Source organism: Pan troglodytes, chromosome 21 (genome assembly GCF_028858775.2).
Source record: "Pan troglodytes isolate AG18354 chromosome 21, NHGRI_mPanTro3-v2.0_pri, whole genome shotgun sequence".
Lineage (NCBI taxonomy): Eukaryota > Metazoa > Chordata > Mammalia > Primates > Hominidae > Pan > Pan troglodytes.
The window spans coordinates 45,235,429-45,255,829 of record NC_072419.2 but is presented as its reverse complement, the minus strand read 5'-3'; the positions used below and the strand labels follow the sequence as shown (position 1 = coordinate 45,255,829).

The 20,401-nt window shown below is 42.3% G+C and overlaps 1 protein-coding gene across 10 annotated transcripts in view; it reads right to left on the bottom strand.

Moving 5' to 3' along the window:
- The window catches only part of DHX35 (DEAH-box helicase 35), a 77,655-nt gene that overhangs the window by 23,183 nt on the left and 34,071 nt on the right, over window positions 1–20,401 (bottom strand). For all 10 annotated transcript variants that reach the window (XM_001145627.7, XM_009437239.5, XM_001146072.6 and 7 more), the window contains 6 exons: window positions 14,734–14,846; window positions 13,708–13,804; window positions 12,669–12,827; window positions 10,201–10,411; window positions 6,153–6,277; window positions 1,618–1,672 (listed from right to left, as the gene is read on the bottom strand). In XM_001145627.7, coding sequence (XP_001145627.4) covers window positions 1,618–1,672; window positions 6,153–6,277; window positions 10,201–10,411; window positions 12,669–12,827; window positions 13,708–13,804; window positions 14,734–14,846 — 760 coding nt within the window. The remainder of the gene's footprint in view (window positions 1–1,617; window positions 1,673–6,152; window positions 6,278–10,200; window positions 10,412–12,668; window positions 12,828–13,707; window positions 13,805–14,733; window positions 14,847–20,401) is intronic.

Here is a 20,401-nt window from a genome sequence, read left to right as displayed (position 1 = left end):
AATGTCTATCAACTAATGAATGGATAAAAAATATGTGGTATATCCATACAACAGAATATTATTCAGCGATAAAAAGGGATAAGGTATGAATATACGTTACAACATGAAGGAACCTGTGAAACATCATACTAAATGAAAGAAGCTGCTATGGTTTGGATGTAGTTTGTCCCCACCAAAGCTCATGTTGCAATTTGATCCCCAACGTGACAGTGTTGGGAGATGGGGCCTACTGGGAGGTATATGGGTCATGAGGGTGATCCCTCATGAACAGATTAATGCCCTTACCCAGGGTGAGTAATGGATTAGTTCCCATGACAGCAGGTTCTTAAAAGAGCCTGGCTTCCTCTGTTTCTCTTCCTGGCTTCCTCTCTTGCCATGTGATCTCTGCACCTGCCCACTCTCCTTTTGCTTTCCACCTTGAGTGGAAGCAGGCTGAGGCCCTCCTCAAATACAGCTGCCTAATCTTGGAGCTTTCAGCCACCTGAATGGTGAGCCAAATAAACCTCTTTAGAAATTACCCAGCCTCTTGCATTCTGTTATAGCAACAGCAGACAGACTGAAACAGAAGCCAATCACAAAAGACCACGTATTATACAATTCCATTTACATGAAATGTCCAGAAAAGGCACACCTATAGAGATAAAAACTCTCTATAGAGATTGAACCAGAGAGTGGTTGCCTTGGGCTGGGGGACTAGGGGGAAAGAGAATGAGAAGTTCGGCGTTAATGGGTAAAGATTTCTTTTTTGGGTGATGAATATGCTCTACAATTAGACTGTGATGATGGTTGCACAACCCTGAAAATATGCTAAAAGCCTCTGAATTTGTACACTGTAAACGAGTGAATTGTATAGTACATAAACTATACTTCAATACAGCTACTTAAAAAAAAAGTAACACTCAAATCTCAAAAAGCAAAATCTCCACTAAAACTTAATTCAAAATTGGAAATTATATTCATTTGTGGTACCAGTCACAGAAGAGACAGTACTCCCCAAAGAGGTGAATTCAGACTATGATTTTCTCTATGTCAAGATAAACACTATTAAGGTTGGGACAAAAGCAATTGCGGGTTTTGCCATTACTTTCAATGGCAAAAACCACAATTATTTTTGCACCAACCTAATAACATCTTCAATCGACAACTGCATAGAAGTTCCCCCATAACATGGTGTTAGAAGCTGATAACGTTCCCAATTCTCCACAAGCAACTCCAGGAATGAAATGAAGAGGATTTAGGGAGAGAATACTGAGCCACGATTTTTAAGGATGTGGTTGTTGGGTGGAGAAAAAAGGTCTGGGGAGGTAAGATCTGACATCCTGGTAGAGAACTGCTGATCTCTAGACATCTCTTAGGAGTGTAGCCCTGGTGATTCTTACTACTAGCTTCTGATGAACTGGCATGTTTTATATACTGGCTGTCATAATTAGCTTTCATGTATCTAATTATGGTCCCAACTTCCTATTTCAATAAAGTATCATTAGGGGGATTATATGTATGGGGAGAACCAATCCCATTCCTGAAGATACTAAGAGCCCTAAAGTGAATACGACCTCACTAATATCGCAAAAGACAACACATAATAATAAGAGAGAATGATGAGAGAAACTGGCATACCTCCCAGAGCATACAGTAACTCCAAGGCTTGAACCATTGACTGTGCTGGAGGGGGCTGGAAAAAACATAAAAATCTTCCTAAATCAATTTATTTGGGCAACAAACATTAAAATGTGGCTGTTTCCTTTTCAAATCCATTCTCCCCTCTAACATGCCCCATTCTTCCCAGCCTCCATTTTTCTGTTCTTGCTGTTGGCACCTCTTGAAATGTCCTTCCTGTCCTTTTAGGCACCCTTGTACTACTTGGCCTTTAAGGCTCAGCTTGATGAAACATTTCCCTTTGAAGTGCTCCCTCATCCTCCCCCTCCATCAGACGTGATAGGTCCCTATCTTAAACTACCTCTTCATTTTCCTTAAACCGTCCTGAGACATTTCTAATTTTTACTTCACAGACTCAACCTTCTACCACACTGGGGCCCCAGGACACTGCGGCACTCAGGGCTTGGGGATGATTTATCTTTGCATCCCCCATAGACCCACTCCAGGCCCCGTGGTGGGTAAATAACATACGCTGAATTTGTTTTTTCTTAATCCCTGTCTGGAAACTGCAACATATGTTGAATCTGAATTTCAAAAAATAATAGTTCTAGAGAACTTAAAGTTCATAAGCAAAGCTGATGTAGTGAGCCTCAGTCTGATTTTCCAGATCTTTACCTCCTTTCCTTCTACAAATCTTGACTGAGCACCTAAGTGCCAGGCATCATATTTTTTCTCTCTAAATTATGTGGTTTCTAATAACCCAGGTAATAAAATTATAGTACATTTTTAAACTGCATAGGATGTTTTCTAAACGCATTTTTTCTAAATTCACATAGCATTTTTTTCTAAATGCATTCAAATAACAAATGTATTTTAATCATCACATTGTTTTAGCTCAGTTTTACAGATGAGGAAACTGAACTGCAATAAGGAAAAGACAGCTGAACAAGGTCATATAGGCAGTTGGTGGCAAAGCTGAACTCAGGCCTCATTTTTCCCAGTCTACCTTCCCTACTTTGTTTGCCAAAGACCAAAGTTAAACTTTTTTAAAAGTTGTAGTGACCATACACACAGGTGAACACACTTACGAGGGCAGGAACTAAACCTATTGGATTCATTACACAGAGAGGATTCAACAAATCACCATTGAGCAAATCATGTAAATGATCCACTAGCCCTTCCTTGGTGCTTACAACATCTTTCTCTACAAAGAGGCAAAATGGGCAACACTTAAATGAAGGAGCTTAAACCCTCTGGGATCTTTTATACTGAGAGTGGATGAGGTAACAGGAATAGCAATCTCTGAACTAGGCTTTTAACAGTTACAGAAAAAGCTAACAAGGTCAGCTCTGACTCAATTCCTGGCCCGATTTCCAGTCAATTAACAAAAAAAACTTATCCCCCTCTCCACAAAAATCTTATCCATAGTATTTTCATCTAATCACATTCACTAGTATTTCTCTATGACCTCAACTGATTTGGGATAACACAGAAACACTGTTTTAACATATCTGGAATTACTGTTTATGTACAGTTTTAGTGTGGTCTTCTCACTACATGTTTTTCTGTTTTCATTGTTTCTTGCACCCATACAAACTTCACAGTAACTACTTGGGATGGCTGCATAATACTCTATGACAATCATACTCCATAAAAAAGTCAATTTTCTTATTGCTGGGCAATTAAATTGTTCCAGTTTTTCACCATTGTAAATAACATTGCTAAATATACAAAATTATATGTACTCTGTAATTTCAATCATAAAAACCACAATTTCAGGGGATAATAACCAGAAGGAAGTATGTGAAGATAAATTTGTATGTTTTTTTTTCATTTTTCAACTGTCCAAAAGTTTTACGATAATTTTCATTATATTTTTAAATGTAATATAAATGCTATAAGCATTATCATATATGTAAGCTTTTTTTCTTCTTCTGAATTATTTTTTCAGGAGAAATTTTTATGAGAAGAAATAGCAGACATTTCTACGGCTCATTAAATGTTGTCAGAAAGTCCTCCATGGGGACAGAAACGGTATAACACGGGAGGAATTTACTTTCCCAAATTGTGGCAGTTTTGGATTTCACCATTTTTGTTTATACTCAATCATTTAATTAGTGTAAAGTCAACTGCGCACAGTGGCTCACACCTGTAATCCCAGCACTTTGGGAGGCCAAGGTGGGCAGATCACCTGAGGTCAGGCGTTCAAGACCATCCTGGCCAAAACGGCAAAACCCCGTCTCTACTAAAAATACAAAAATTAACCGAGCGTGGTGGCTCTTTCCTGTAGTCCCAGCTACTTGGAAGGCTGAGATACGAGAATCACTTGAACCCAAGAGGCAGAGGTTGCAGTGAGCTGAGATCGCACAACTGCACTCCAGCCTGGGTGACAGAGAGAGACTCTGTCTCAAAAAAAAAAAAAATTAGTGTAAAGTCATCCTTTATAGCTATATCAACGTGCAGTCACCTCTCTCCTAGAGAAGCTCAACATGTCCTAATGATGTTGAAATTTGAATTTGTGCTGTTTTTTTCCTTTAACTTTATTTAGTGAATATTTACTGTAAATGATGTACATATAAAAACTCTTCGTATTTTTTGAGATACTGATCTGTCATTTCTGTCACTGTATGTTTTTCTTTAATTTTACATGTGGGGCTTTTCATAAGCTTTTAAATCAGCACATACTGTTTATCTTTTCTTTTTTTTTTTAAGAAAGAGTCTTGCCCTATTACCCAGGCTGGAGTGCAGTGGCACAATCTCGGCTCACTGCAACCTCCACCTCCCGGGTTCAAGCGTTTCTCCTGCCTCAAGCCTCCCAAGTAGCTGGGACTACAGGCGCATGCCACCATGCCTGGCTAATTTTTGTATTTTTAGTAGAGACGGGGTTTCACCATGTTGGCCAGGCTGGTCTTGAACTCCGGACCTCAAGTGATCCACCTGCCTCGGCCTCCCAAAGTGCTGGGATTACAGGCATAAGCCACCACGCTCAGCCTGTTTATCTTTTCTTTATAATATCTTCTACTCTACACCAATAATCAAAGGGTCCATTTTCCCTATACTTATGGTAAGTACACAATTTTCTTTGGGGGAGTTGATATTTGTATGTTCTATTCTTTCATTCACCTAGTTTACCATCACATACGACATTAGGGACTTTACTATCCAAGAATCCAGACTTTCCAGATTTGTCATATCATATACAGTTGGGAAAAAACAAAGTTCTCAAATCATAAAAATTCTAGAAGAAAATATGAGTGAATATGTATTAACTGACCCAAATATAAGAAGTACTTCATAAGGGCAAGAATAACCAAAGAGGCCGGGGGTGGTGGCTCACGCCTATAATCCTAGCACTTCAGGAGGCCCAGATGGGTGGATCACCTGACCTGCTCAGGAGTTTGAGACCAGCCTGGGCAACAAGGCAAAACCTTGTCTCTACTAAAAATATAAAAAATTAGCCAGGCGTGGTGGCACACACCTGTAATCCCAGCCACTCAAGAGGCTGAAGCACAAGAATCATTTGAGCCTGGGAGGCAGAGGTTGCAGTGAGCCAAGATGGCACCACTGCACTCCAGCCGGGGCTACAGAGTGAGACTGTCTCAGAAAATAAAGAAAGAAAAAAAGAATAGCCAAAGAAATCATAAAGGCAAAAACAGATTACTGTGAATAGGTTTAGAATGTTCACACATTAAAAAAAAAAAAACAGTAAAATATAAATAGAAAATATTTGTAAGAAATATTATAAAAATTAATGTCTTTAATATTCAAAGGACTCTTGAAAATCACTAACAGACACAAATTCTAACAGATAAATAGCTTAACAATTCAGAAGAAATACAAACTGACTAATAAATGTTTTTATAAAAATCTATCTTATGAGAAATTTAAAAATAATTATAATAAAGGTAATTTCCTCTCTCTGGCCAATCAAATCAGCAAAACTAAAGAAGATAACATGGCGCGGATGGAAGTACCACAAGGTGGGCATTCATGCACTGCTAGAGTTGACATTGGTAAAGCAATCTGGCCATGTAACAGGACCCTAAAGAGGACAATGGCCCTTTGACCCAGTCATTCCACTCCTAGAAATCATCTCAGGAAGCAATCAGGCACAAGGGTCTTCCTGCAGCTCTATCTAAAGCTGCAGGAAGGACCCCCCAATCATGGTACTCCTGCATCCAGGCCTCTACAAAGACCAGCTGTCCTGGAACTCTCCACTCCTAACCTGGTGAGATCCTATTTGGGTTTCAGGTTTCACCTGGGAGGCCCTTCCTTTGTCTCTCAGAGCCCTGGGCACACTGCTCTGTAATTACCCACTTACTTGTCTCTATTCCCCAGCAGACAAGAACAGGAACTATGTAAGAATAGGAATTGAGGCTACCTTGTCTGGCTGTTTTCCCCTACGTCCTGCACAGGGCCTGGTTGCAAAGCAGACACACAACACATGACCTGAGTAGGGGAAAAAAAGAAAGATGGCATGCCCTACGACAATGTCCTGACATCCCCCTGTGAGCTCCCTAGCCTCCCTATGACCCCAGACAGCAGGCAGGACTTACCGACATGAAGTGGAACCTGAGGACGTTGTCAATACCTAGTGCTTTCAGCTGCAGGATGACAGGTGCCAAATTACTACGCTGCATCTCAGGAATCGTAGACTGAGGCAACTTGTCAAAGGCTTCCTCTGAGGATAGGAAATCAGAACTGTTTGGGACCAAATGTCACAATCAAATGCAATCACTATGCCAGGGGACAAATTTTCTTCTCTATCTTGAACAAGGGGCTCTAGGATGCTAGAAGCAGATGCACATGATACCATGATATAAAGTTATTTTTATACTTAGGAAAGACCATTCTATTTTTAAAATGCCTTAGATAAATATATTTGAATACATCTTTATAAAACTTTATCTAAAATTCTGTTTTTTAATGTTTTTTGTCAGCAAAACATTAAATCAAACCAACAAGTACTTGCTGAATCACTATCAGTTCCCAGTTGCCACCATCTCTGCTTGGAATAAGTCAAGGAAGCAAGAGCTTCACATACAAGCAAAGAACAATTTCAAGATAAATCACCAAAATACAACAAATGACCAAATCTTATAAAGAGCAAAAATTGTCCAAATCAAATTTTTAAATCAACAAGCCAGGTACACAGTATCATTCCCAGAATCCAATGCTGCCCCAAACCAAGAAATGAATGTTTACATGCCCTACCAGGAAGAAAAGGTGACCTTACACAGGAAAAAGCATCCTAAGACACAGAGATCCCAAGACAGGAAGGGCAGAAAGGGAGGGGGAAGGAGAAGAAACTTTGGAAGAAGGCCTTTTTATAAAAGCTAGGCAGGAAGGGTGGGGAAAAAAGAGGAAGAGATTAACTCATTTTCATGTATATTCAGAAAGCTTAAGGATTATATAGAGAATGCTCCACCCACCAAAACCTCCCACATCAGTCAACATTTTAACTGATGTACACCCTTCTTAAACAATACAAGGGTGACCCAACTTCCATTTAGATCATAAAGCTTTAGTTAACTAGAGGAAAAAAAAAAAGTGCCATGAAGAAATACCACTATCCCCGAAAAACTTCAAAAAGGTTTTCTTTGAGAAAACAGACAACCAATATTCCGTGGACTAATTGATACAAATTGGGTCTAACTAGAAGGTTCTGGATGATGGCCAACAGCAGGAAGTTCCAAATGAGCTACTTCCTTTAGTTTCAAGAGAATTTGGGGTACAGCTTCTTGATAGGATAACCCCATTTTCCAAGCGCACTACTAACCAAAGGAGAAACAAAGTTACCACATAAGAGGACCACCCTGCTGAAAAGCTCACAGGAAGTGGGTGTTTCCTAAAAGTTCAATGACACACAAGCTCTCCTGAGGACTCAAGTGTGTGAAGCATGGGGCCAGAAGCTGTAGGAGTCACAGGCAATCCCCTCGAAAAGCTTCAGTGATATGCAGGGGCCTGGGACCTGGACCAGAAACAGCTGACCCTCAAGGAGAAATAGGAAAAGTCCCAAGGAGTGGTCCTCCCAAAGAGAAATGGAGGCTCAGGGAAGGAGGAAGCAGGGTGGCTGGAAGAAGTCCTCCAGGGAAGCTGCATGTTGCCATTTGAGGGAGGATTTGAAGGACAAGGAGGATCTGTTGGGCAAAGAGGAAACAGCTCAAGGAAAAGGTATCTAAGCGTTTCTCATGCAGAGAGCATGTCGTGTAGTAGTTCAGCTGAGAAGCAATTTGCAGTGGTTAGTAGGAGAAGATAAGCTGAGGAAAAATCCTGGATGGTTTGAGAAAATGTGGAGGGTCTGAGCAGGTGGTACCCTGTTCAAAGCAATACTTTGTCTGGAGGCTCCTGTGGAGGCCTAGAGGCTGGACACCAATGCACTCATTACAGTCAGGGGCCCTCCCCAACCCCACTTCCACTAAACTGCTCATGCGAAGGGATTCAGTGACTTTTCACCCAAATCCACCTGCCTATCTTTAGTCCATGATTTCTTGGCACATGAGATAATGCTGGCCTCTTTAAAAGTAACTTGAGCTCCTTAGAAGTTAAACAAAATTACATATAACCCTGTAATAGCCAAAACGAATTAAAAACACCTACTCAAGTACATGTACATGCAGGTTCATACCAGCACTATTCACAATAGCCAAAAGGCAAAAACAGCCCAAATGTCCACAACTAATAAAGAATAAACAAAGTGTGGTTTATCTATACAACAGAATATTAGTCAGTAATAAAAAGGAATGAAGTACATGCTACAATGTAGATAAGCCTCAAAACCATTATGCTAAAAGAAGCCAGACACAAAAGGTCACATATTGTATGACTTTTTATATGAAATATCCAAAAGAGAGAAATCCACTGAAAAGAACACAGGTTGGTGATTTCCAGGGACTGGTAGCCAGAAAGAATGGGGAGAAACTGCTTAAAGCATAAGGGATTTTATTCTGGAGTGGCTGAAATGTTCTGAAACTAGATGGAGGCAGTGGTCACACAACATTGTGAATATAATAAATTGTTCACTTTAATGTGTTTAATGTTGTGTTATGTAAATTTCACCCCAATAAATAATTTTTGAAGAGAAAAATGTCTTGAAACCTTCTCTGCATGTCAGAATCCCTTTCAGTCCTGGCTCTCCCTTTTCCACTCTAGTCATTCCTTCTTAGCATCTTCAGTGGTTGCCCTTGGTCCTCAGGCCCTGGGTTCTGCCTATTCCCTCCCTTCTGTGAATGTTCCAAACCCACTTCCTTCCCTGCAAGTACTTGTACATTCCATTCCCTCAGCCTGGTGCGCTGAAATTGAATCTCCCCAGTCACCTCTTTGCCTAGATAAGGACTGTATTGCCAGTAAGATCAGGCTCAAACAACACCCTGGTTGTGAAGCACTCCCCAAATCCCCAGAAGGATAACACCAGCTTCTAGGAGAAGGCATCTAAGGTAGCTTCATGAGGGAACTGCCATCTGAGAGAGGATTTGAAAGATAAGGAAGATCTGCTGGGCAGGGAAAACAGCCCAAGGAAAAGCCTCTGCTCTCTGCTTCCAAGGCTCCCGATTCTTTATGGATGGCTCCCTATCATACCATAATATGCTGATCTGTTTTGAGGTCTACCTCCACCACCAGACTGTCAGCCACTGTGGCCACAGACCATGGTTACTAGCCCCAGATCTCCAAGCTCTAGCACCGTGGCCAGCATACAGCAGGTGCTCTGCAAACATCTGCTAAAAGAAAGATCAACATCAAAGACTGAACAAGGACAATAATAACCAGAAAGGAAGAGACAAATGGCAGAGCTAAAACCCCTGGACCTTCTTCAGGGGTAGCCACACCAGAAGAAACAAAACAAAATAAAAAAACCCTGGGCCTGGTTAAGTGAATGCAGATGGATACTGGATAAAGAAGAGAATTAACAATGACTTGGAAATTGAGTCTGGACAACTGGGGAAAATCTCAGCAGCATTCCCCACAGAAGAGAAGTGCAGAGAAAGAGCAGCTCTGGGTCCATCACTGTCTATAGGTAAGGTTGTCTTCAAGCTGGATAGAAAGCTCCAAAAAGGCTGAGACAGTATTAAAATTGCCTTCTGTTCCCTCAGAGCCTAGCATGATGCACAGCACAGAGGAGGAGCTCACCAACTATTTGTTTTCTATGAATGAGTCTCGGGACAGACCTTCCATTTTCACTTGGCAAAGATGCTCTGAACCAGAAGTAAAAGGGGAACCCAATGTGAGGCTCCGCAAGACTCAGGGATCTTGGAATACAAAAACAGCACATTAAGTCAAGAAAGAAAGGCAAGAAAGACAGGCTCCAGGACACACAGCCCACACCCTAGGGACAAATGGCTACACAGGCCCGTGCCCAGATGTTAGGTTAGAACAGGATAGCAAATAAGCAGTCACTCACAGGCCAGCTTTGGCCAATGGGGACTAGTAACAAAGAAACACCATATTTAGAGTGAGGAAAGCAGTGGGGATCTGATTACACAGGGCCTTGTGAGGAAGGCCTGTATTTTATGTTAAGTTCTACCATTAGGAGTAAACATTTGCTACACTCTGTTGCCCAGGCTGACTATAAGAAAGTCGAAAACCCTTAGGGAAAGCCACACTAACCTGTATAAAGGCGATAACATTTTCCCGAGCGACTACGACCACCACGTCCTGCTCGCTGATTAGCTGATGCCTGGGAGACTGGCACCACCACCAAGCATTCAATAGCTGTCCTGGGATTGTAGGCTCGGAGTTTCACAAAGCCACAGTCGATCACATACACAATGCCGCTGATTGTGATAGAGGTTTCTGCCACATTGGTGGCCACTATCACCTACGTTCCCCACAGAAAGAAGAACAAAACTCATTTTATTCTTTTTGCTTTTAACAAACTCGTAAAAATCCTAAAAGATTTAACATTTCCAACATTGCAGAATCTGTGAGAGGCAGTTTAATATACTAGAAAGACTGTGAGTTTCCAAGTCAGGGGGTGCCCTGGGTTTGAATTCTCCCTAATCATGTGACCCTGGACAAGTTACTCAACCTCCTGAACCTGTCTCCTCATCTACATAATAAGATTTACCACCTCCCCTAGGGCTACTGAAGGGACTATAAACAATTAATATATAAAGTGATCAGAGCCTAGCATTTGTTAGTTTTTCCCTTTGGCATAACCAAAGTAAATCACCCTCCATCTTGCGCAGGTATAGTCATTTATTCATTCATATCATGATTACTTTCTGAGGGTGTACACTTTGCCAAGCACTGTTCAAGGTGCTGGGATGTAGGATAAACAAGACAGACAAGGCCCCTGCTCTGCCAGAGTTTACATTCTAGTTTGAGTGTTTGGGGTGAAGACATGCTGAACATAAACAAGAAGATAATTTCAGAGAACAACAAATACTATAAAGAAAATATTAACACAATGAGGCAATATGATATGATGTAGTATATAACATGTATATTATATATTATTGTAATAATAGGGCATGCTACTTTACTTTTGTTGGCCAGGCAGAGCCTCTGTGAAAGATTTTGAGCAGAGACCTAAGTAACAAGCAGCAGCCAATCCTATAGAGATCCAAGAAGAAGAAACAGTTCAAAGGAAGGAGAAACAGCCAGTGCAGCCAAAATACAAAGTACAAGATGAGGTTGCAGAGGGAGACAGATATGCAATCATATGTGGTCTCTGGGCCACCATGAGGTATTTGAATTTTATTCCCAGTACATTGGGAGCTGCCCCTGAAGGGTTTAAGTAGCAGGGGACACATATATATAGCAGTTAGAACTTTTTTCAGGCACTTTACATTTTATAAATCATTTTTTAAAAATTATTTTATAAATGATCATTTTATAAAATAGTCTTCCTAATATTTTTATGTAGTTGGGATTAAGATGTTATGCTATAAAACCACCTATCTGAAAGTTATTATTATTTACGTTTTACAGCTGCAAAAACTCAGATTCGAGGTTAAGTCAGTTGTCCCAAGGCACATAGTAGCTCAGGGGCAGAATCCAGGTCTCCTGATTGGCTGGCTGCAATTAATGTTTGACAGGGCAGACTCAAGTTGCTCCATCCCAATGGTCAAGAGGCTGAGCACCCTCTTCCAAGTGGTCTGAAATTGGGAGTGGATCCTCAGACCATCCCTCACCTGCTCTATTCTCTGCCATCTGTTGATAAATAGCTACTACAGTAAAAGCTGTCCTCGGGCTGGTTCTGTGCAGTCCTCATCTAATGAAAGGAAAAGGCAGAGTCAGGCCCAGGGGCACCATGAACAGCAGGCGGACTGGCTGCCTGCCAGCTCCTTCAAACCAATGCTTTCCACCACATCCTTCCTCATTCTCACTTCAAGGCTAAACATTTTTAAGCCACAGCTTGAATTAATTGATTTAAACTTGGCCCTTTAAAATAGGCAAGCTGATACTTAAAACAAATTATTTAGAAACCATGTGTACCAATTTTTCTATTGCTCCTGACTGACCTCAATCCCCCCAAACAATCCCTTAAGCCAAAGTAAGCATGTGTCGTGGGAAATATTAGGAAGGCAGAAGAGAAGAAAAGAGAAGTCACCTGATCTGATAACTACTGTCAAAGTGATCCTTCAGTGGGACAGGTTTAGAATCTTCACAACAGGCCGGGCGCGGTGGCTGACGCCTGTAATCCCAGCACTTTGGGAGGCCAAGGTGGGTGGATCACAAGGTCAGGAGATCGAGACCATCCTGGCTAACTTAGTGAAACCCTGTCTCTACTAAAAATACAAAAAAAAATTAGCCGGGTGTGGTGGTGGGCGCCTGTAGTCCCAGCTACTCAGGAGGCTGAGGCAGGAGAATGGCGTGAACCCGGGAGGCAGAGCTTGCAGTGAGCTGAGATCGCGCCACTGCACTCCAGCCTGGGCAACAGAGCGAGACTCCATCTCAAAAAAAAAAAGAAATCTTCACAATGTATTATTTATTGTGTGCTTTTAGATCTACTACACAGAAATATGGACCTAGAAGTCTGCCTTGTGTTTAGCAAGTTTCAAAACAAGTAAAGGAGCATCATTATGATTATAGACGGTTGCCAACACCCTTGGTCATCAGGATAGTCTCACCTTTCTGACACTGCGTGACACCCTTTCAAACACTTTCATTTGCTCAAAGGAAGGCAGTCCTGCATACATGGGGAGAACTCGGAGGTGTCTCTTCATCCCAGTGCGAGCTAGTGCTCGAGCCTGCTCGATGAGCATCGACACAACAGTTTCTACCTCTTCCTAAAGACATTGAACCAGGAACCAAAGAAACCAAGATCAATTTGAAGCATGCTATTTTATCCTACTGAAAGAAAATAAAAGTTGGGATCTGGACTTTAATTTTGGTCAGATTCAAGAATTTCAGTGCCGTCATGTTCCACTCTGGGATGATATTTAATTAAATGCTAATACACAATGATGACAATGGGTGAAATTTTGCAACTACACTATTAGTTACTAAAAAATTGGTATGATCTGCAATGAATGGAAGAGTTCCCAATAAATAAAAACGATGACTATTTTACCCAGCATACATATACAGTGTCAAACAAGCATCTCATGCATATAGACAAGTTGAAGCATATAAAATCACTATAAGCTTTCTCCAAAAAAGATTACTGAACCATGGAAAGTGTTTGGCAGTGGAAAAGATAACAGTTGGAGGGCAAGTCTGAATAGTGCTGGCCACCGTCAGCGAGCACTTGGGTCTGTTCAGTTGTTTTACCAGTAATATGGCCACTTATCACCTCCAGGATGAGCTGTAAAGGTGTCACTGGAAAAAGAGGTACACAGCAGCAACATGTGTGCAGGACATGGACCTAATGTAGTATCCAATTCTGGCAAACAAAATAGCCCTCACTCAACTACCTAGTTTATTTTGGAATCAGCTAATACATTTAAAAAAACATTTAACCCTCTGCAGACAGAACAGGCAGGGGCTAATGAGTCCCTGACAATCTAGATGGTAGATGAATGACATCAAATCAATTTTTTACACAATTATGGAACCACAAAATACAACAAAACATGAAATACATGGCTGAGTAAAGTAACAAGGCTCTGTATTACTTTTGGTGCTGTCTTAACATGTCTATTCATCAGAGAAGTACAATGGCATTACCTGGCCAGTAAGAAATGCTAAAATGTCTCCGTCTCCCTCTGTCTGGTGAATTTTCACCACAGTTTCGACAGTTGATTTGATATAATCTGGAACAGGACTGAAAAGACAAATGGGATGAATTCATCACTAGAATATGCTCGTTAATTACAGATCAATTACCCTAATAATCTGGCAGCAAAGCTCATCAAAGTGAGTTTGGGCCTGCCCAGTAGGTAATTAGCACAGGATAAACAAAATAAATATTCATTTTTTTCAAATCTAATATTCAAGAATAATCCATAATTATATGTCAACTATGATTTTTAGCTTTATTTGGAAAGAAATAAAATGATATACCCATACAAATAGATGTGCTATCTTTAGTATGCAAAGACATCGGACCAGTGAAAATCGGGAGCTGCGGTCCCAGTGCTGAAGCCCACGCTCTTCCCAGCCCATTTTCCCTCCTAACCAATAGCAGCATCTATGGGTCAGCTGGATGGCCCTGATGGATGAGCTCTCCAACAAAACGATTCAGAAATCAAGTCCACGACTCTGGATTTATCAGCCACTGGAACAGGCTCCTGGTCTTTTTTTGTCCAGTGACTAGTACAGGAATTAGGATGGCCCCTTCCTTGTCCAAGTAGGCTACTCCTAAAAGTGCCAACTGGGCCTTCTCGCTAGGGATGTAGAGAACTGAGAGCCAAATGATTCAAATCACCAATACTGCCCCTGCTGACAGTCAGCCTTGTAAACCCCAGTTCTGAAAACTATCAAGCTTCCCTCCCCAAAACCTTTCACCACTTTTGCTCTCTCTGGCTGAGCTACTGGCCACAGACTTACGGAAACTTGCATGTCAGTGTGAAGAGTTTAAACTAAATTCAGCAGTGATCCGGAGCCGGGTAAGAACATTCTAGACCAATGACAAGGGACACAAAACATGCTCCTCCCCATCCTTTAGAGTTGTAAGCAAATGCAGTTCTGATATTCTACATCAGAGGCCGAGTTTTCTAAACACCATCATCCAGAATTCAAGCATCATCAAACCTTTGTAGATAAAAGATATCCACCGGAAATGTTCGCCCTTCCACTGTAAGGATCACACATGTATCCCTTGCTGGATCACTGGTTTCATTTTGATTAAAGAAATTCCGGAATTTCTAAAAAGAAAAAAATTAATTCTTCATTTCTCTTAGAAAAAAAGGTTCATAGAGATTCATGGAAAGAAAAAATAATATAAAACTTGCCAAAGACAGGTGAGTAGCAAGATTATATATGTGCAATACAGATTATGGGTTGCAAAATACATTTTTTAAATTCACATTTTTCTAACTGTAATTGTGGGGAATCATATTTCAATGACAGTGTCTTTACTAAAGTTTTAATAAAAATAATAAAGGTTAGATTTCAAAACTGCATTCAGTATAGCATCTGAGTTAACATGTAGCTTTAGTATTATTTATATTATTCCTATCCTCTGTATTTCATTTAAGCAAAAATTAGGTCAAAGGTGTGATTCAAGTTCAGTACAGGTTAGATCCGGTTGGTGGGTAACTCTATCTGGAAAACACAGATATGATCATTCTATAGGAAACGTTTCCTTCTGTGAACAGTAGGTGTGTTTCCGGCCCCATTGTTACTGGTTTTAGGCCACTTGATGGCACGGATAGTGTCTTCTCCATCTTTACACGCCCTACAGTAGTGAGTGCAAGGCTTTGTATGGGGTAGGCCATCAATCATGTACTTCCCCAACACTCGTGCAGTACCCTGTTGGGAGAAGTGTCTCTTGGCAGTTTCTGCCAAACAGGTGTTCACATCCTATTTAATGGTACTTGACCACCACTTGCAGCCCACAAGGAGACCTGTCTTGAGGGCTCCAGCCAATGATGGGGGAAGGAAACGCCACCAAAGATCCTCTCTTGGGGAATGTGACCCTAAGGTACAGAGAAGCTGAGACTGAGAAGAGCTAAGTGACCATGCAGGCAGGCAAGTGAGCACCAGGTGGGAAGCAGCTGGTGCCCACTGCAGAGGGGGCATGGATATCCCGTCGGGTGGAGTGCTCCATTATTTGAATCTGGGTGCCCTTTCCATTCCCCACCTCTACTCATTTCCCTGAGGCCTGGCTACATAACTACAAAGCTTGTCTTTATTTCCCTATGTACCTTTACAAAACATGCCCATCCTGCTCCAGGAAATCCAGAAGCCCAGGAGCCGTGCTAACGAATGGCATCAAACGCTAAGTGAAGGGGCTCTGAGGGGTACTTTTAAAAGAGTAAACTGGATTTAACCACAAAATACAGGGATGTTATATATTAACCTCAAAATTGAGAAGAATAAGCACAGACATAAAAGTGCCTCATGTCAACAAAACTATGTTTTGCTATGTAGAATTCCACACAGTACTCCTGTTCACTTTCTTTTGGGTAAATTCCCTTCAAGTCACTTCAGCCTTCCTGCAACCCTATGACATGCACAGCACAGGTACACTAGAAGTAACACACAAACAAGTGGGAACAGACACCCCATGCCCCAAAAGAGTAAACAGTTCACAGAAGGCAGACGTGCAAAGAGTTGATCATAAAATAATCCCTGAGGCAGACTGACCCTGTGACCAGGAAAGAGCTGCAGATTGCAATCTGATAGAATGAAAAGTTAAGAACTACCGGCTTTCAGGGAGAGCTTCATGGAGAAAGCAGTATCCCTTGCCTGCACTGTAAAGGCTAAGGAGGATTATTACTGGCTGGGAAGAGGGAGACATCCCTTCCCAGGACAATAGCACAGTGTGGACTAAAATGTAAAGGGGTCCCTAAGGGAGGACAGAGGCAAGGTCTAGGGCAGGCCTCCTCATCTCTGAGTCAGCCCTCTCATCTGCAAAATGGACAAACTGCTATCCACCCTGCAAGGTTGCTGTGAGGTTCAAATAAACTATGTGGGATAGTTGTGACACACGTCTAGCCTAGAATGGCACTCAATAAATGATGTCAGCCATAACTCTGAAGGGACCCAAGTGCTCAGCTGCACTGGCACTTTATTCGATGGGCAAGACAAGGGCAGTGAGGATGGGCATGATATTATCAGACCTGTGAGCTGAATCCCAGACTCCAGTGGCCATTTTGGAGGAGGGCAGAGGAAATGAGAGATTCAAGGCAAACAAACTAATTAATGAAGCTATCATAATAGTGCAGGGGAGACAAAGTGTGAACCTGGGCAAAGCATTCCAGAGATACAGCTGGTGGGAACTGGCAAACTGCACACACATGCACATTGGAAAGAAGGCTGGAGTGACTCTTACTCGACTGGGGATAAAAACTTCTTAAAGCAATGGAGGTCTTGGCCTAAATGACTATGATCATGAGAAAGAGACTGAGATGGAGAATCTGAGAGTCACAAGTTTATGAGTTTAGGATGTCTGTGGCTAGCCAGCTGCCAGACAGCTAAGGCTGGTGTGCAAGCACACAGTCAAGACTGCCACAAGCACGAAGGCTCAGCTGAACCAGGGACCACAGGGGTGTGCAGCCTCGAGGAGGAAGAGCAGACAGAGAAGGGGCCCAAGAGGAAGCCAACAAGGAGGTAGGAGAGGGGAGTCGGCAGGGCTCCAGGAGCTATGGGAGGAGGAGGAGGAGGATTTTACCAAAGGACTTGGACAGGGGTGAATGTTACCAAAAAAGCAAGCAGAACAAGGAAGAAGATGATGCCTTGACAATTTTATTAGAGTAGATGCCTAAACCTTACCGTTAAGGACTATGTGGTACTGAAAAGTAAAGAGTTACTCTTTCAAGAATTAAGACTCAGCCGGATGCGGTGGCTCATGCGGTGGCACTTTGGGAGGCCAAGGCGGGTGGATCGCCTGAGGTCAGGAGTTCAAAACTAGCCTGGCCAACATAGTGAAACCCCATCTCTACTAAAAATACAAAAAAATTGGCTGAGCGTAGTGGCAGGCACCTGTAATCCCAGCTACTAGGAAGGCTGAGGCAGGAGAATCGTTTGAACCTGGGAGGCGGAGGTTGCAGTGAGCCGAGATCACGCCATTGCACACCAGCCTGGGCAACAAGAGTGAAACTCTGTCTCAAAACAAAAAGAATTAAGACTCAGCATTTACTGAGAAGGCACAAGACCTTTAAGATCTTTATCTTGTATCTTTATTTGGAAATACAAAATACATAAAAAAGTAAATAAATATAGTACCAACAATGCAAGAATCTTGAGGCAGAATCAAGGAACAAGAGTAAAATGAGTTCAACACACCCAGAAAAGAAGAGTTTGAGTCAGGTTTGAAAGAGGTGGGGTCACACTGACATACAGACACGGTAAGAAGCATACATCATATAAAGGCAGGGGACAGTCTATGAAAGGAATGTAAATGACATGGCCATCTGCAGGGTTGTCTTCTAGCTCACCATAGGCTCCTTCCCTGGTACCTGCTCCTTCCTAACCCACTGGAGTGGCTGCCAAGCAGCTATGTCTACCCAACACGCCCATGATTGGCCAACAGCCCTTGGCCCATGTAGACTGGTCCAGGGTGGGGACCTGACCCCAGCTGATCCTAAGTTCCTTCTCTAAGAACCTGGAAAGAGAAATTAGTCTCTCTTTAAGTAGCTGGACTTATGACAAAAAAACTATGGGAGCTACCAGCAACCATATATTCTGCCATGCAGTTGGACGCAAATAAAAGAAAAGCAATATCATCATGTGATACAGGATCAATAAATACTTCATAATTATATCCAGTCATGTTATATAATTGTTCATTTAATTGGGCTTACATTAAGAAAGCAGCTAAAGCAACCAAAGCAGCTATTTGATCAGCCCCATCATGCTCTGCAGGTCTCTGCCTCCCGGCTGCAGCCACTGCCGTCTTTGTCTGCAGGCTGGGCCACCCCAGTCCCTGAGAGAAACCACGGCAGGTGGCCTATCAGCAGCCCTAGCTCTAGGAGGTTTGAAATTAGTCTGTCACCCACAGACTCAGCCGCTGGGGGACAGGGGATGAGTTCTGGACTTCCCTACGCCTCTAGATCAAAATGTTTCCTAAGCCACACCCAACCCCCCTGCCACTCCCACACAGTCCTCCTCATTCTTGCCCTCTTTCGCCCACTTATATCCTCTTTCTTTCACTCACATACGAACTCACATCCCATACCTCACGTAGGCCCCTCACACACGGACCCACAACCCACACAGAGATGACGCACACACACAGATCCCCCATTCAGACACTTAGAAACCACCGTTCCCCTCACACAGGAGGCACTGGCTGAGCAGCGAGTACAGGATAAGAAGGAATGGCCCAGCTCACCAAAGGTCCAGCATGTCCCGTACCACAGCAGAGCAAGGCATGACAAAGTTCCTACATGCTGCCTTCCCGCTTACAAAATTGCTTCCAGAAAGTCATCTATATCAACTACCATAGACAGAACTGAAAGAAGCTATTTTTTTCATCTCTGTGTTCCACCAAGACAATAAAAGGCAATTGTGAACAATTAGTAAGTATTAATTAACAATGAATCTGGCAGGCGTGGTGGTTCATGCCTGTAAATCCAGCACTTTGGGAGTCCAAGGCAGGAGGATCACCTGAGGTCCGGAGTTTGAGACCAGCCTGGCCAACATGATGAAACCCCATCTCTACTAAAAACACAAAAATTAACCAGGCATGGTGGCTCATGCCTGTAGTCCCAGCCACTTGGGAGGCTGAGGCACAAGAATCACTTGAACCTGGGAGGCAGAGGTTGCAGTGAGCTGAGATCACACCACTGTACTCCAGCCTGGGCAAGACAGTGAGACTTGGTCTCAAAAAATAAATAAATAAATAAATAAATAAATAAATAAAATGAATCTAAGACTTGGACATTATAGTTTTCAACATAATAAAAACTGGAATAATTTTTAACTTAATTTAATAATTTTTAAGGTGGAGGGTGAAAAAGAGATAGAGATGTTCTGTGTAATGTAGCCACAGAGGAGCTAACTGGAGGTGAAGTCAGCCACAGTCCACAAAATAGCATGCCAGCAGATACCATGGGTGAGGGAGATGACAATTAAACAGGGCAACAGAGGAGCTTTAACCCAAAAGTTACCATGGGTAGACCTAAAACAACAGACTCCTACAGCCTGTGGAAAGGTCTGAGAAACCAGTCTCGGGACACATTGGACATTTACCTTCGCTATGGTGAGCTTTCTCTCTCTCCAAGTTGTTGTGTATCCCAGAAGCCACAGGGAGACTAGGAGCCAGGAGCCAGGGACCACATCTCACCTGGATTTCAGAACTGGCCTCCTTACTAGAGACTCCATATCTACTCTCATCTCCTATACACAGCACTCAGAATGATCTTTATAGAGCCCAAACATGATGAAGTCACTGCCCTCTCTCACATGTTCCCATGGCTCCCAACCAGATACAGGATGGAGTTCATCCTCTCTGGCTGAGCCTCTAAGGCTTTCCGTCATCTGACCCCAACCTCCCCATTTTAATCTTCCATTGCTTCCCAGTCAGTCAAAATTCATTCAACCCAAGTGCCTACTCTGTGCTAGACATTGTTTTAGGTGGAAGAGATAAAATGAGACAAAGTCCTGATCTTCATGGAGCTTATATTTTAGTGACAGGAGACACACAATAAACAATGCATATAATGTTAAGTAGTGATAGACAAGTGAGAAACATAAAAAGAAAATCAGAATAAGGGAATAAAGAGTAATTGGGGTGCTGTTTTAGAGAGCACCT